Genomic DNA, 16,624 nt, shown 5'->3' with positions numbered 1-16,624 from the left:
AAAGAAATTCGTAAACTTTTCACCACCCCCTACACAATCCAACACAACTTCACCTTAACAGTTTAAGGGGAAATTACAAAACTCATCTGCTCCGTTGCGTCGTCTTAGGGCATCTCCACCGGCTTCGCGAACAATATCTTAATTAACTGTAATAGAATGTTGTACCATTTATTTCTTTTCTTCCTTTTTTCGTGCCTCCACCTTTCCACAAAAGTTGGAATTAGTCTGGGTGTTCTGTTCTTGCTGAAGCTGCTCCGACACAAGAAAGTAAGGTAATGCAATCAGCAAACGGAACGGAACGATCTGCGAAGCACCGCGATTTGCACCCATCTTCAGGGAAGATTTAGGTTCGGTTGGGTAAAATGGGCGTTTTTTTTTAATTTTCCTAGAAATTAAAAATTCACCGGAATTGTGAATATTTCCAGAACATTTTTTAAACTTTTAAATCATTTCCCCATTTTACCCCAAATCTCAACTTAAACAGCAAACTTTGGCCACGATAGAACAAATACTGACGGAGAAAGTTATTTTTGCCGAGCAGGTCCCGAAGGAATCAGACTTTCGCTTGCTTTTGCAACGCAGATGGGCTTGAGGATGAGCCTCAAAGTCATTTCGGTGAACGTGACGAACAATCTTTCACTGGAGTTTACGCCAAAGAAACACCAAAGCATAGACTAATATTCTAGATTACTAACTTAAAAAGTTAGAAACCCAGGGAATTCAAACATTCCTCTAGTTATCAATATAAAAATAATATAGAAACTCTCATCCATCTCAAAATAATTCGGATCATTATCTTGGCTATCCGTAGCCCGTTTTCGGACGTGCGTCACCGATTGTAGCCAGAAACTACAGTTCTACAAGCAGCAATACCACCAATAACGAGCCGGAAGTGTGGTCGTTTCCGATTTGCAGTTTTCAAGAGTGCCTTTCCCTCGTTATCCTCGACGTAAAAAAAGAACTTTTGGACCAAAGTAGAGAAAAACTCCTTAAATCGATGTACATTTTCTAAGGTAGCTTGCTCGATTGTTGGCTGTTTTCTATTTGTTTAATCAAGTTTAAATTTGTTGCTCAAAACTGGTCACTCTCCCCTACCAGAAGTCTCCATCGAATCCAATGGAGCATTTTATTTCAACCGGAATCGAATCCAACCTTTAGTTCAAAGTGTGTGTTAACTGCCATTGTTGGCCCCCTGGAACAAGTTCATCCTTTGTTGTTCGTTAGCCCAGAACATGGAAGGGGGAGGGTATCCAGCTCAAACCATAGAACAGGGAAATAAATTCAACTAAACAATCCAGCAAAAAAGGGGGAGATGCGATGAAGACACGACTCCCATGAACGGTGGATCTTCTGGTACAAGCAAAACATATGAGATAACACGGCGAGAGTAGCTCGTCTTTCCAAGGTTTTCCCTCCGTCCCAATTTGCGGAAGAGTTTCGTGTGGGGCTTTGTTGAACTTTCCCGTTGTGTTTACCCTGGCTATAGGTGAACTTTTAAAGTGGATTTGCTGGTGGATCAGCTTACTTGTAATAAAAATTAATCTTAAAATGGGTTAAATTCGGCAAGCGTGCAGCGTCCCAACCAGCAAAGGCTGTTTTTGACAGTTCAGTGTAGAGCAGTTTGGGCGATTGTCGGGTGGACATAAAACATGAAACGAAAATAAAAGAACCGCTGGGACAGACAAAGTACAAGTGAAACTCATTATTTTATCGTGAAATAAATCTACATCAAAAAGTCATTTCCCGAGTAGAATTTGTTCTTCGTTAAAATTGAGACATTAATTGCATTGCCCTTCTTTTGTGCGATTTGAATACAGGGGGAAAGATCAGACAAATCTACAATCGGCAACCCCCAGGGGAAATTTTCTCGACAAAAGTTAGGCAACGGTTAAAAATTTCTGCTCTCTAGCAAAATAAATCGCAATCGACCCTTTTGAAACGTTCGTCCAGAGGCAACCCAACAACGCCCTCGGATACACACGCCGCGGCGGTTGGAAGTAAGGTAAACACAGACGCGCCTGAAGTTGGACGAGAGGGTGCACAAATTAGACTAATTACTAACGCAAACCTTACCCCTGGAGGACCATGGCTAGAACAGGGGGAGGATTCGTCCTGGGCTAGCTGCCTCAGTATCCAACAACCCGCAGGGGCATCTGGTTTATTCAGTCGTAATGATGAAATCAAACATTCTGCCAGTAAAAGGGGATTTTAATTTGATGAATCTTCTTCGAATACAATTTTTGCTTTAAAAAATCAAGAATTGCTCGAGAGAGAAATTGATGGCAAGACATCAGCGTCAAAACTCACCAAAGCATTCTCATAACCTCAAAAATCCATTCTTTCCCAGCAAAACCAGTTTATTAAGGTACCACCCGTGGAGCAGTGTTGCCATCCAACGGAGGTGAACAGTGTTCACGCCTTTTGGAAGGCCACCCCCCTGGGGAGCACTCGATTGATGCTCCGAGGGGGAACTCCACTGGTGCTTCACCTGCATCAGACAGGTCCGGGACCGGGTGGTATGGCAGCAGAAATTCGATTCCACTCACGTCACCGGCAGTTCCGGGAAAACTCCCCGGGGATCGGCGCGCGCGAGATGAAAACAGAGCTGGAAGTTTAAGGGTAGTGCTTCTTTAATTTGGAGGAAGTTAAGATTTGTTTCACTTTTTTCTAGTTTTTTGTTTTCGATTTTTATAATAAATTTATGCCAAAACTCCAAATTTCAATGAACTTCAAACCACCCTAACGTTCTGTACCGATCTAGCTACCGACAACTTCCTGGAAATTGTTAGCGCCCCCGAAAAAGGAAAGTTTGCTTTTCATTTATCGTCCTACCAAAATTTGGTCTGTTTGTTTTGCCACCCTACAACCAACTCGACACCGGCAAATTCTCAGCGGGACTCATGACTCATGATAAAGGCCGTAGAACCCCGGTTCCGACTAGATAATGCAAACATGGAACTGCACTTGACGCAGCGTTTTTTAAACTCGAGGATGAGATGTCCTTTTTTGCGACATGAAATCACAATTGCTATAAACACATACAACTTTGGCTAAATCATGCATTCTCGATAGCGGACCATCCCCTTTGTCCCTTATTAGTAACACCAAATTATCTCTTTTGTATCGTTCCATGCATCGATCGTTCCCGCATCTCATGAAACATTCATGACACATCTTCATCCCGCTGATTGATTGTGTCCTTCCGTGAACGCCACGCGTGTTCCGGGTGTGAGCAGGATGGAAAGATTCGATACTGTCACTTCCGAAGAAATGGTTGTCCACGTCGGAGGCGACCGACGAGTTTGGGTTCCCGGAGGTAATTGTTTGACAGGACCTTTCTCATGTTTTCATGAACATTTGTTCACGAACCAAAACTGACTGAACCTCACCCTTTGCAGATGCTACCGAAAGTGCCCGTCCCAACGCTGGACCAAACGATGGCCGAGTACCTGCGTGTACTGAGTCCCATCGTGACGGCCCAGCAGTTGGACCACACTCGATCCGTCATTAAGCACTTCACTGCACCCAACGGGCCCGGCACCGCCCTGCAGCAGTATCTGCTGGACAAACGCGACGCCGATGACAACTGGGCCTATTACTACTGGCTGAATGATATGTACCTGGACAATCCGCTCCCGCTGCCGATCAACTCCAACCCGGGCATGGTGATGCCACCGCGCAAGTTCACCACCGTCAACGACATCTCCCGGTTCGGGGCGCGGCTCATCGACCATCTGATGCTCCACAAGGAGATGCTCGACGGCGGTGGACTAATCCAGGAACGGGCGACCTCCCGCGAGAAGGGTCAACCGCTGTGCATGGCCCAGTACTATCGTCTGCTAGGGTCGTGCCGTAGACCTGGGGATCCGAGGGACAGCCAGTATCTGCCGGAACAGAGGACCGACGAGCACGTGGTCGTTTGCTGCCGCAATCAGGTAATTTCAGCTAGAGAAACCTCAAATTTCATAAAATTATTGTAAACATCCGTCTTCCAGATGTACTGCCTCCCGGTGAAGGCCGGTGATCGCGGCCGTCTCAACGAGGACGAGATCGCCTCGCAGCTGCTGTACATTCTCAACGATGCGCCCTGTTTGGCGCGGAAACCACCCCGCATCGGAGTTCTGACCACCGCGCAGCGTCCTCAGTGGGCCAGGGATCGTCAGATGTTGCTGCTGGAGGAGCAGAACGCCCGCAACATCGAACTGATCGAGCAGGCCCTCGTGCTGATCTGCATCGACGAGCCGATCCCGTTGACGTACAACGCGCGCGGGTTCAACGGGTCACCGGCAGGGGCGCATTACTGCGGCGGTCGTGACGAGAGCAACATGGCGCAGGAGATGATCCACGGCGGCGGTTCGGAGTTCAACTCCGCTAACCGGTGGTTCGACAAAACCATGCAGCTGATCATCTGCAACGACGGAACGTGGGGCCTGTGCTACGAACATTCACCGTCCGAGGGCATAGCCGTGGTACAACTGCTCGAGGGTATCCTGAAAAAGATCGACGAGATGCCGGCCGAGGCTGGGAACGACACTGCCCAGAACCATCTACCGCCGCCGGAGCGCCTGGAGTGGATCGTTCGACCTGAAATCGATCTCCGAATGCGGGAAGCCGCTCGCAGCATTGACCGGAGCATCGAGGACCTGGACTTTTACGTGTATCGCTACAAACCGTTCGGCAAGAACTTTATCAAGGCTTGCCAGGTCAGCCCGGACGTCTTCATCCAGCTGGCACTGCAACTGGCGTATTTCAAGTTAGTACCCGTTGAAACCCTTCCCCATGTAGAGTCACAACCGGGACTCCATGAGACACGACGTTCCGGACGCAGCACCATCCCTGCCGATCATTAACCGTCAAACCACCCACTAACCTCATGTCCGCTTCCGTCGTGTCCTGTTCCGGATTCCGCCAACCGGTTCCAGCACAATCCAATCACACTCACACTTCCGCACCAAACGTTCACTCTCGACTGTCCACAGCGTAAACATAAACACGCGCCTCTTTTCATTCGCTGTCAAAACCAAGTACACGCTTCAGTAAGGAATAGTCTGTTTCGGGCTATTGCTACCCGGTCAATATATTTATTATTCTTTACATTATTTTGAAAGACGGCGACCCTACACGCCCTACACCCACCAGACTTACTAATCGAGGATCTCCTTTCAGACTCTACGGCCACCTGGTGAGCACTTACGAAAGTGCCTCGACGCGGCGATTCATGCTCGGTCGGGTCGATTGCATTCGCTCGGCCAGCTCGGAGGCCCTAGAGTGGGCTAAGGCCATGTGTCAGGGCGAGGGCGCCAACGTAAGTAGCCTTCCCATCGTTTCTTGAGTACTTTTTCAAAAGGTCCCGTGTGCCTAGGTAACGCTCGAGAGTGACAAGGAAGACGACTACAGCGCCGAAGCGGCCAACGACGCCAAAAAAGTAACTTTCAGTATTTACAGTGTATGTACAAGCCCTAAGACATTTCTACTTTCGTCGTCGTGCTCCGTTGTAGTCTTGGTCGTCATTAGATTCTAATACATCATACATGTTTAAAATTTTCTGGAATTTCTTTAATCTTGATATATTCCCAATGTATTCTTTAGAGAGATAACTTGCGCGAGCTGTTCCGTTGTGCGGCGGCCCGTCAAACCGAAGTCATGGTCCAGAACATCCTAGGTCACGGCATCGACATACATCTGTTGGGACTCAGGGAAGCCTCCAAGGAGCTTAACCAGGGTACCGTCCATGATCTGTTCACCGACGATTGCTACAAAATTGCAAACTGTTTCCTACTGTCCACAAGCCAGGTATAGCTCGACAACCGGAAGATCCGCACAACTGGAGCACCACAAAAGCAGCACTTTCCAAGTTCAAGCACCTCTTCGGCACTGCACCTGATTCACAAGGGTATCCAACCCTGCTTCAATAACCCAAACTAACCCCACTATTTGTTCTCCCCACCCAAAGGTCGCCTGTTCCACCAACAGCTTCATGGGCTACGGACCGGTCACGCCCCACGGTTACGGTGCCTCGTACAATCCGCATCCAAACGAGATCATCTTCTGCATTTCGGCGTTCTTTTCGTCGGACAAAACGAGCGCCTCGCGGTTTGCCCGCTCGCTTCAAGATTCGCTGGACGCCATGCGGGATTTGCTGTCCTAAAAATCCACCGCTTCGAAGGCCTTAAAAAACGACGGGGATTCCCCGAGAGAGGAAACCCCTAATACGGTTAAAATCCAGTTTCCGGATTAATTTTCACAACTGTGTAACCTTGACAGCTGTCAAAATTACACGCTTGTTGGAAAACAATTCTTTGGAGATACCTACAACACGGAATCTTATTAACTATTGCATTGAACTAAAAACACAAACAAACAAATCGAACGCATACATATCAAATAAATGTGAGGTTTTAAAAGTTGATACAACACTTTTAGTGGACCTCCAAGGGTAGATCATCCCGAGGAGGCCGATCCAACCAAAGAAACAGGAACATATCATTAGCTTGTAAGGTTTATATTAAGACACTAGGAAAAATCGAATCTACGAAACATATCACTGAATATATACGAAGTATAAAGTTAGTAATAATACTTACATATCCTATTAACATTTACTCAACAGTGTTGTTATCAATATCGTTGCTGTATGTGTATATCTAGTTGAACTTATTATGTTTGCCGGATTCTATGCAAATTATGTTACTCAATTTGAAACTGCGTGTAGTAGCAATACCCTAAATAATTTAAATCATATCGATTTAGAACTCTTGTTTGAATATATAGAAACAAAACTAGCTCTAATTTGTTCGGTTTTATGTTCCAAAGGTGAAACAAAGCTTCACCTATCAAGTCACCTTAAATGCACAGTTGAAACAATTTCGTGATATGTTAAGTTTGAAGTTGCTTTAAAAAAGAAGATCTAAAATTTTTAAATAGCTTACATAGGGTAAATCACTAATCGGTATCAAACATGCAAGAGAAGCTTGATTTATTCATGTGACGTTTAGTTATTTTGAATGCTCGAATCGTGCTGCTCTGGCGTCGCGATTTTCAAGCTCCGATCCGATCGCAGCAGCCACAGATTCGGGCGCCCGCACAGTAAATTCTTGTCCATTTGAATCGAAAAAGCAAAATCTTAGTAGCCATAGAAAGAACACGCGCCGTACAAGTTGAGGTCCGACGACAGTGTTGAACAAAACTGAACATCCCCACACACACTTGCGTGCAAGCTTGCACACAACTTTGCGTGCAGTTTGTCAGGAAGCACGGTGAATGCTTGCAGCTCTATTATAAATCAGCAAAAAATAAGACACAAATGCAGAACCAGTTTTAGGAAAAAAAAACAATTGTAAAACAAGGTATTAACATGTGAAAACAACAATATTTAGCGATGAGTTTGAAACTAGCGGTCGAGTTATGTAATATAGCATTTACAGTGAACCTGATATTAACTAAAAACATATCAATATGATGAAAAAATGACAAATATAACAAACTAAATCTCTACATAAGTCACATTTTGAAGATAGAAAATTCGAACGACTGTATTATTTTGAAGATTTTATTTGAAACAATTTTATTTCAAATAATCTGACGAATTTCAAGATCAAGGTTGAATTGTGTGGTCTCTATGAAATGTTAAAGTTTCAAATAATTTTCTTTATAAAAAAAACAGTATAAAATTAAATTATAGTATTTAAAGCCGGAATAACAACTAGCAAAGTAGTATGCTTTTAAATGTGTTGCATTGAATATTTGAGAAAAGTAGAAAAAAAAGCGCGCTCCTATAAATAGGAGCAACTTAAATAAGCTAACCTCTATTGTTGCTGATCAGTATTGTTATCCCCATCACAACTTGTTACGTTTCATGTATAATCGATCTTTTACCTGTGTTGATATAAAATTTGAACTTTGACAGCCGTCAATAAATGTTATGTTTGCATGTTGTAATAAGTTAAACTAGTCTAATCTACAAAAGCTGTTTCAGCGCCATTCAGAAAATATTTAAATTAACATTCTAACAGCAAACCACCCAACTAAATCATACGAAGCTTATCAATTGTAGACTGAATCGTTCTAAAGCGAGAAAAACTGTTTATTTTCCCAATCAATGTAAAGTTGCAAAATCCCAGGTAACAGAAACAATATATTTGGTTTCTAGAATTGTTTTTTTTTTATTGTAAACTGTTAACTTTTTTTGTGATCAAGAAACCCATTTTGAACTCACTGCAGAGTTTTAACATCTGTTATCTGTGGGTAAATGTCGAGTTTTTGCAAACTCCCAAATGAATCAGAAAAATCATCTTTGAACCCGACATTCACGTTTTGCAACTCACCCGACAAAATATCAATCCATGTAAACCCCAAATAAAACTGAGAATAAGTGAACCTGCATGTCAATAAACCAATTTATCGGCGAAACCAGTGATATGTTTTCTTTCAAAATATTAAAAAAAAAAATATCCTTGTGAATGTGGTTAAAATTAAAACAGTATATATTTAGAACAATGTTTAAGTAGTTAATAATAATCGATCAAATACCTCAAACCGCGTGCCAAGCTAGTGCTTGTCTACATTTCTCATCAGTGCTGCACTGTAAAAGCCTTTAAAAAGGTGCTAACAAGGCACTTTCCTCCAACAAACTGGTAACTGTTCATACTCTTCCAATCGGAATGTATTTCTGCCCTTGTTGTTATCGCGCCTCGTGAGATTAAGTAATAATGTCCTCTATCATGCCTACATAGGATTCTCTTTGATCGCTGCGTCACTTCAAATACTGAACAGTCTTTATTCATACTCGTAATCGTGTGGTTAAAACGTGTTTTGTTCAAAACATGGCTAATTACTCTAATAGTACGTATGCTTAGGTGTCTCACTTTGCAGTCGATCTGATCGTTGAAGCGGAATTTAGATGCCGCCGGAAGGAGTTCCGGATCTGCTTGTCGAGCTCAACTGTTGGAGAATCGTCGCTGACCTAAAAATCAAACAAGTTTATTTATATGTCCTCGAAAAAAATAAAAACAATCAACCGACCTTGCAAAAGTTATGCTGAAGAAGCTCCCCGGCCGACTTGCGCACTTTCGGGTCGTGCTGCAGGCAACTCTCCACAAAGTCGTGCCCTTCCTCGGACAGGCAGTCCGGAATTTCGGGCGATTCACCCATGCCGACTTTGAACATGATTTGAAAGTTGGAATCAAACTGGTGCCACGGGCGCTAAAAGATTGACGTTTAACTTGAATCAATTTTCCGGAAAATTACTTTATTCAAATCTACCTTTCCACTGCAAATCTCGATGACGACACACCCAACGGACCAGATGTCGGCGGCACGTCCGTGTCCCTCGCTATTCGTTTTGGTGAATACTTCCGGAGCCATATAAGCTAGAACGCAGCCGAAACTTATGACAAGAGCTTGTAATAATATAAAACAAACCCACCTTGCGTTCCGACGTAACCTTTCAGCTCTCCCGGCAGCGTCGTATGCGCCTGGATCTTCACGGCGGACCCAAAATCTCCAAGCTTCAAAAAGTTACCATCGCTGGTCAAGAAAATGTTGGCCGTTTTAATATCCCGGTGCACGACGCCATGCCGGTGCAGTTCCTTAACGCCACTCAGTAGCTGCATTGTATAGCGACGCGTTTGTCCCTCCGGCAGTCCACCGTTCAGCTCGACCAGACTTTCCAACGTCCCCTCCGGACAGAGCTCCATGAAGATCAGCAGTTCTTCCTACAGAATCAAGCTATAGTCGACTTTTTCAAACGTCACCTTCCTCCCTTTCAAACTTACCCGATGCACTTCTACTCCGTAGTACTTGACCAGATTTCGGTGGTTGATACCCTCGAAGATCTTCAGCTCTTCAGCGACCTTCCGTATCGCGCTCGTCTCACCCGGCTGAATAGCAATCTCCTTCATGGCCATCAACTCCCCGGTACTGTTGTTCACAGCCGTATAAACCTTCCCAAACCGGCCCTGACCTATCTTGATGCCGCGGTGCCAGCTGAAGTTCACGCTGCGCGCCCGATTCAGCGCCTTATCACAGTAGCTTATCTCCTTGACACTGCCAATCAAACTTCGCTCGCGTAATCGCTCCTCGAGCTCCGTATCAAGCCGATTGATGGCGTCACGAACGCGTAGCTGACGCAACGGTTTCGTCCCAAACAGGGCATCCCCCGTCGGGACGCGAATCTTCACCTCGTGGACGACACCCTCGTACGAACTCTGCTTTCGGTAGATGTCGTTCGTGTCCACCAGATGGTGAGCACGCAGTGTAACGCCGTCCTCACGTAGACTAAGCTGGTTTTGGAATGTTTTATTCAGCGTTATCGACGGTATCGAAGCGCGTCCTTGCGACGGAGACGGCGAAGGAGAGCTCTTACGCGATCGAGGTGACCGCCGAAGTCGCTCCGGATCACGGATGCTGCCGATCACGTGTGAGATACAAGCGTCCATCTTGGTTTTAAGATCCTCAAACTCGGTATCACTCAGATGACTAGTACAGTGTGGATCACATGCCGAAATCAAAAACTCCAGCCCTTGATTTGCCCATCGGGGACGTAACCCGCGGCCACGTTCGCACCGTTCCATCACAAACTTCATCCACAGTTTGGCAAAGTGAACGATTGCGTTCGACAACTTCAGCTCTCCCTCCATATCTCGACAAATCTCCGCCTTAGACTCAAACAGCCTCGACAGATCCTTGTGGAACTCAAACCCAAACTTGTACCCCTGGTGAAGAATCTCGCGGGTCCGCGTCAAAACCGCAATACGATCCATTTCGTCCATATCGGCCATGTTACGCACGTGGCACTCGTCTTGCAGATTTTCAATCACCGACGTCAGCTTGTTCCGAAACAGCAACACATTCTTCTTCAATATGCGCAAAACTTCCACCACTTCCTGGCACACGTGACTGGTCGGCTTCCTAAGCACCACACAATCCTCCTCCGTCCCTTCTTCACAATCATCACAATGATCACGGTGAAAATCACAACTCTCTAAATCCCGAAACAGTCCCTTCGTAAAGGCCATCGTTTTCATCGTCTTTTCCCGCGCAAACGTAAACACATCTTGCGTCTCTCGACACAACGCCAAAAATTGCCACTTCTTCCCACCACGGTCAATATCACTGCTATCTATCTGTTTGATCTGATCTTCCAGCTCTCGCAAACTCGTAATCATCTTTCGACCAGTTTTCTCCAACACTTTTTCCACGATCTTACAGAACCCTTTAGCGGCGATCGCGTGCTGCCCCGGAATCATCGGACAGATCAACTTGGTAAAGCGCCACTCCTCGTCCAGAGCAGACTTTTGCTGACCTTCCGGTGTCGCACCCAGTATCCACTGCTCCGCATAGTCCAGATATAACTCGAAGATTCGCTTGACCGTCCCGTCAAACGTCTCCAGCACGGTCATGTACCGGTCCAGTTCCGACTCGCGATCATACAGCGCCGTATTGATGTGCTTTTCGAAACGATCCCGGTGGATCATGGCTAGCGTTAGTCCCTCCTTCAGCTCCTTGATGTGCTGCTCTAAACTGAGCGGATTCGGCTGGACAGGTTGCGTTTCCAACCGCATCTTCAGGAACTCCTGAATCACCTCCAGCGGAATCAACGACAGGAAGATGAACGCCGGCACGTACGATGGCAGGTTCAACTCTTTGGCTTCTTTGCTAGCGGCACCAAAACGACGCAGTTCACCTTCCTGCTCCTTCTCGAGTGGTGGCTCGATGCAAGGGACATCCTCCTCGACAAACAACGAATCGTCATCTAGCACCTGCATGCCAGGTTTCTCCAACGTCAGCTGCGCCTTACGCAGCACTACATTGTGGAGCCGATGCAGGAACGTTAGCGACTTGCCCAATCCTCGGCACTTGAGGACGTTTTCGATGTATTTACGGTACAACGCGGTGGAGTTGTTTGCCGTATGCGAGGTAACTTCCGTTATCGAATTGACACTGTAAAAGTTGAGTGTATTCATGTACTGACTCATTTCTGTATCGCCGGTGAAGGCGTAATGTTTGCGAATCGAAAAGTTGTCCATCTCAGCCATATCTTGCCCCGATTCGTCACTGTTGGCACTTTCGGTTGCACTTCCAGCTTCGTCCATGAACTGGACACGCTTTGTCGTACAGCTGTTGATGGAGCTGGTTGTACTCGAATCGCCCTGTCCGCTATCTACGACCTCGCCGTTCTCCTCTTGCACCGATGAACTGGTCGAGCTGTCCGTCTCCATTATCGGCCAGTGGTACGACTTCTTGTTGCCTTGCAGTCTGGCCAACAGTTTGCCCAGAATCAGCAGCGTTAGTCGATGTTGTTTCGTCATATTGTACCAAAGGCACATTGCCTTCACCCTGCCGACAAACGCTTCACTCTGATAGATTGGGTAGGCAGCTCCCATTGCCTTGGACGATGGAAAAAGACTTTCCTTCGACTCAAGCCGAAGCAACAGATCTTCTACCTGTTTCAACGCAATTGTCTGTATCTCCAGACAGTCTTTGCAGTACATCGACAGGCATCCGAAGCAAAAAGGCTTATTGGTTTCACCGTTAGCGGTTGAAGCCGTGGCGTCCGAGCCAAAGCCACTGTCCGCCATGCTTAAATCACTAACAGTGCGGGCCAGTTGTCGCTGGAAGCGGAAGTTCATGATTTCGTTCAGTAGGCTGTCGATCTCGTTGCGAGCTTGGCAGAGGATTTTATCCTGCTGCTCAACGGAACGATCTGCATGCCAAGCCTGCAGTTCCAACCACAGAAGATCGTTGACGTGCGTCTGCCACAGTCTCTCTTCAGTGGAAATTATGTTCTTAGTGGTGCGATCCTTGTCGATGCTACCCAGTTTTATCAGGTTGGAAAAGGTATCGTGGAATGCAATCCGGTTTTGGGGAATGTCCGACTTTGAAATGTGTACACTGTCGCGGAAGTTTGCAAACGCGGATGGCGGAGCCGACGTTCGACATCCTACGGGGCGTGATTTCACACTCATGAACCTGTTACATGACTCGACTACAGCCTGCGGAATGCCTGAGGTGAGCGAAGGAATGGGCATGCTTTCGGCACGTTCCTCAATCGATCCTGGTGGAATTCCGAAATTGGCCGAATTCCTTGCAATGACGGTATTGATCGCAGTAGCCATCTTGGAGTCTCGTTCAGACTCACGAAGCAGCTGCGTCGAACGCTTATCCCCGCGTGCTTTTTCATCAGTCGGCTCCATGATCAGCTGGTTCAGGATGGCACAATCGACGGTGTTTCGCCGGTCGGCACGTGGCCGCGCCAACCGTCCACCGGTTCGCATTCGGACGTTTCCTTCCCTGTGTAGATAACAACAAAAATATTTACAGTACTCCATTCAATCGGCAATCGCACGCGTTATCTTATCAAAGTGCATTCTTCAGCTGGTCACCGAACACCAGTGGTCGGATGACCACTCAATCTTTCCGCCTGTGTCTGTGTGTCGAGTACCTGTACTGGACGGACAATCTTATCAGCCACATCCACAACCACGCGTCACACTTTGGCGAGCGAAAAAGTGCTCCAAAATCCAACATGGCGACCGATTTGCAGAAGAAAAATGCCCTTTGCCGAGATACCACGCGATCGATTTCCGCGATCATCGCTATGCCGTATACTTACATTCTCTGCCGGGAGCTCCTGTTTTTGTTCTTTATTCTGGTCCGCGGAGGCGTACTACCATACTGCTCGTACTGACTGAGCACGTCGTCCACCGAGGACACCCGAAACGCTTCCTCGAGATCCTGCGAGTTACAGCCACCGAGCGATCCTACAAAGTCCGGCTCGTCGGCAAAGTGAAGCGTGCAGCTGCACCGGAAATAAAGAGTTGATGTAACACAAGAATTTGAAATCTACAGAACTTCACGCGCAAATTGACGACTTTTCAGCAGCAAGATTGGCAGGCGAATAGGTGCAACATCTTGTCGGTGAGAACTAGCGGAGGCCGTTATCTTATCTCGAGATGGATGTACGTACGGACGAACGAGTATGAGACTGTGTCCGACAGCTCGTTCCGAAACCGTGTATTGGGGGGGACCGCAGCGATACGGTGGTCTCGTTTTAGTGGATTTAGCGAGTGACAGGGACGGTAAAACAACATTGCTGATTCATGGCCGGACTATAACCCGAAGCACATGTCTCAGTGGACAGGGATGACAAAGTGCTAATAAAGCACAATTCGCAAACGAGTTAGACCTATTAGAAAGTGGCGATAATTGCGTTTAGCCACTTGCGCTATTTTAAGAAGGTTCGTTGATCCGGATTACTCATGTTCCAAACTAAATTGACACTATCTTTAAAATTAATTATTTAAAACGAAATCAATGCAGTCGATAATCGTCACTACGTCACAGCTACGCCATTCCATAAACCTCGCTGACCTTGTCTAATTTTGTGTACTGGTTTTCATCAAAACAAACAGAGAAAAAACAATCTATAAATAATTAACAAATACAACAAAACATCTGTTGATACCGTGTAGCACTCCAATTTACGGTTTCATCTCTGCCGCCCCCTAAGACCAATCCCCCTCGTGGCGCTTATCAAACTACTGTGCCAGTGCCCTAGCTCTCCAGAGACTATGTAACAGCACCGTCACCCCCAGAGAATACTAGATTAGCGGGCCGCTCCAGCGCCTACTCTGCAATCAATCATTTTGCAGCAAAGAGTCGTCTTATCATCGTACAAATAGCGCGCGGCGTCGCCAACTGTGTGCGGGGCGAAACTATTTGTATTTGGACTGGTCGTCGTCGTCGTCACCAACATTTGCGCAAAAACGGCCAACTTTGATGGTGATTTCGATTCGCCGTTTTCGCTTCCTCTTTTCCGCAACGCAGTGTTTGTTTAAAACACTGCCAAACGCTAATTAGCAAGGTAAATGAAAAATATCGCGCTCGTCGCCTGTCCGTGTTCAGCTTTCCATCGAGTTGCCGTTCGATTACATCAGGCTGAAGAAAAAACCTTGACCACCTTTTGCTCTTTTCTTCTCGTTTTTTTTTTTTCGGCCAGACTATCCAAAACAAAGTTCACGGCCGTTTGCGGAGCACTTCTCTACTCGCAATCTGTTTTGATCCATTCGCCTGCTACGATCTTGCTTGCACGTACTAAACCACCGGCAACGTACCTACTGTCGTCGTCGTCCTCGTCGCCGGAACTGAAATTGATGTCGATTCCGACGCGCTCCTTCCACCTCGAATCGGCCATTTTTCACAATTCAAATTCGCTGTCTCGGCAAAATTCTGCAACCATTTGGTTCCCGGTTGGCACACCACGCTGCTGTTGGAATCTCCGGAAGCGGATTTCGGTATGATGTGAAGTTTCGAGTTTTCCGGACGACGCGAATCGGGGAAACCCCACAGCAGATTCCCACACAATACGATTGTTGCGTGAGGAATTTGACACGCAAAAAAACCGAACCGTCGCGGCCGATGAGTGAAATTTATCTGACACTTTCCCTTAGTTCGGTTGTTGTTCGGTCGGCGAGCAGGTTGATGGACGATGCGACGAAGAAGACACAGCACGGACTGTCAAATTCCTAGGGGTAGGACAGTTAAATATTGCGAGTTTGTAAGTCATTTTGAATTCCGTTTTGCGTTTAATTGCTATTGGTTTTAATTCAAACAAACAATGTAAATGGACCAATGCGGGTTTGTAAACAAACATTGGCGGGAGTAGAATAAACTGCATGTTTTGCCTGCTTTTTTTTTTTTACTCGAGATCACCTAGTGGAATCATCTACTGACGTGAGCTGAATACACTCTTTGTTTACAAACTCACATTAACCCTTTTGCATTGTTTTGTTTGACATAAATTGATTATTTTAAATAGCAGTTTTTAGTACTTGACTTATGTAAAACAGTTGGTGTCAAACCATCGGGGTTTGAGTGTATTGCGAGTTTGTAAGTTATTTTGAATTCCGTTTTGCGTTTAATTGCTATTGGTTTTAATTCAAACAAACAATGTAAATGGACCAGTGCGGGTTTGTAAACAAACGTTGGCGGGAGTAGAATAAACTGCATGTTTTGCTTGTTTTTTTTTTACTCGTGATCACCTAATGGAATCATCTACTGACGTGAGCTGAATACACTCTTTGTTTACAAACTCACATTAACCCATTTGCATTGTTTTGTTTGACATAAATTGATTATTTTAAATAGCAGTTTTAGGTACTTGATTACAGTTGAATGTTGCTTTTTAATTGAAAGTCAACGGTTTGATTCCAGATGAGGAAATGATTTTTTATGTTGTGTAATAGCAGAGATGTAAGATTTTTCAGCACAGACTCAATGCTTAAACGTATTGTTTGCCTATTTTTTATTGTTATCTTTCCATGAAATTACTAACGCACAAAAACCGAAAAAAAGTTCTTGAAAATGTGTGTTTTTTGCCCAAAGTATTGATCCGTAATAGATTAAGGGTTATTTCCACGTGTCCAACCCCTCATCAAAACGGTTTCTATTCAATGACAGCACGAAACAACTTTTAAAGCGCCCGCAAGTATGCAACCAATGTTCGTGTTATCTCGCTCTCATCACCGGCTTTGTTTGAGCGTGAAAAGGGGCGTTACTACACTCGTCTGAATGAAATTTTAAATCTTCGTTTCGGTAAAATTCCATGTACTTATGTAAAATTTTA

General features: G+C 45.7%; 2 protein-coding genes across 2 annotated transcripts in view; one reads left to right on the top strand and one right to left on the bottom strand.

Annotated features, from left to right (window-relative positions):
- The window catches only part of LOC6032576 (choline O-acetyltransferase), a gene marked incomplete at its 5' end in the record, with an annotated part of 65,449 nt that extends 57,037 nt beyond the window's left edge, over nt 1–8,412 (top strand). Inside the window, 7 exons of the mRNA XM_038248293.1 lie at nt 3,237–3,316; nt 3,399–3,935; nt 3,996–4,753; nt 5,167–5,305; nt 5,363–5,446; nt 5,590–5,793; nt 5,954–8,412. Coding sequence (XP_038104221.1) covers nt 3,237–3,316; nt 3,399–3,935; nt 3,996–4,753; nt 5,167–5,305; nt 5,363–5,446; nt 5,590–5,793; nt 5,954–6,148 — 1,997 coding nt within the window. The remainder of the gene's footprint in view (nt 1–3,236; nt 3,317–3,398; nt 3,936–3,995; nt 4,754–5,166; nt 5,306–5,362; nt 5,447–5,589; nt 5,794–5,953) is intronic.
- Nucleotides 8,413–8,459: 47 nt separating this feature from the next.
- On the bottom strand, nt 8,460–15,450 carry LOC6032577 (mitogen-activated protein kinase kinase kinase 4). Its single transcript, XM_001843098.2, has 7 exons — nt 15,114–15,450; nt 13,613–13,798; nt 9,774–13,290; nt 9,425–9,713; nt 9,262–9,368; nt 9,022–9,201; nt 8,460–8,962 (listed from the first exon to the last, which is right to left on the bottom strand). Exons 1-7 carry the CDS (start codon nt 15,191–15,193, stop codon nt 8,861–8,863), a joined length of 4,461 nt encoding a protein of 1,486 aa, XP_001843150.1. The 5' UTR covers nt 15,194–15,450; the 3' UTR covers nt 8,460–8,860.
- Between the last annotated feature and the right edge of the window lie 1,174 nt (nt 15,451–16,624).

This window comes from Culex quinquefasciatus, chromosome 1 (genome assembly GCF_015732765.1).
Source record: "Culex quinquefasciatus strain JHB chromosome 1, VPISU_Cqui_1.0_pri_paternal, whole genome shotgun sequence".
NCBI classification, from domain to species: domain Eukaryota; kingdom Metazoa; phylum Arthropoda; class Insecta; order Diptera; family Culicidae; genus Culex; species Culex quinquefasciatus.
The sequence above is the reverse complement of the archived record's forward strand: the minus strand, read 5'-3'. Positions and strand labels throughout refer to the sequence as shown.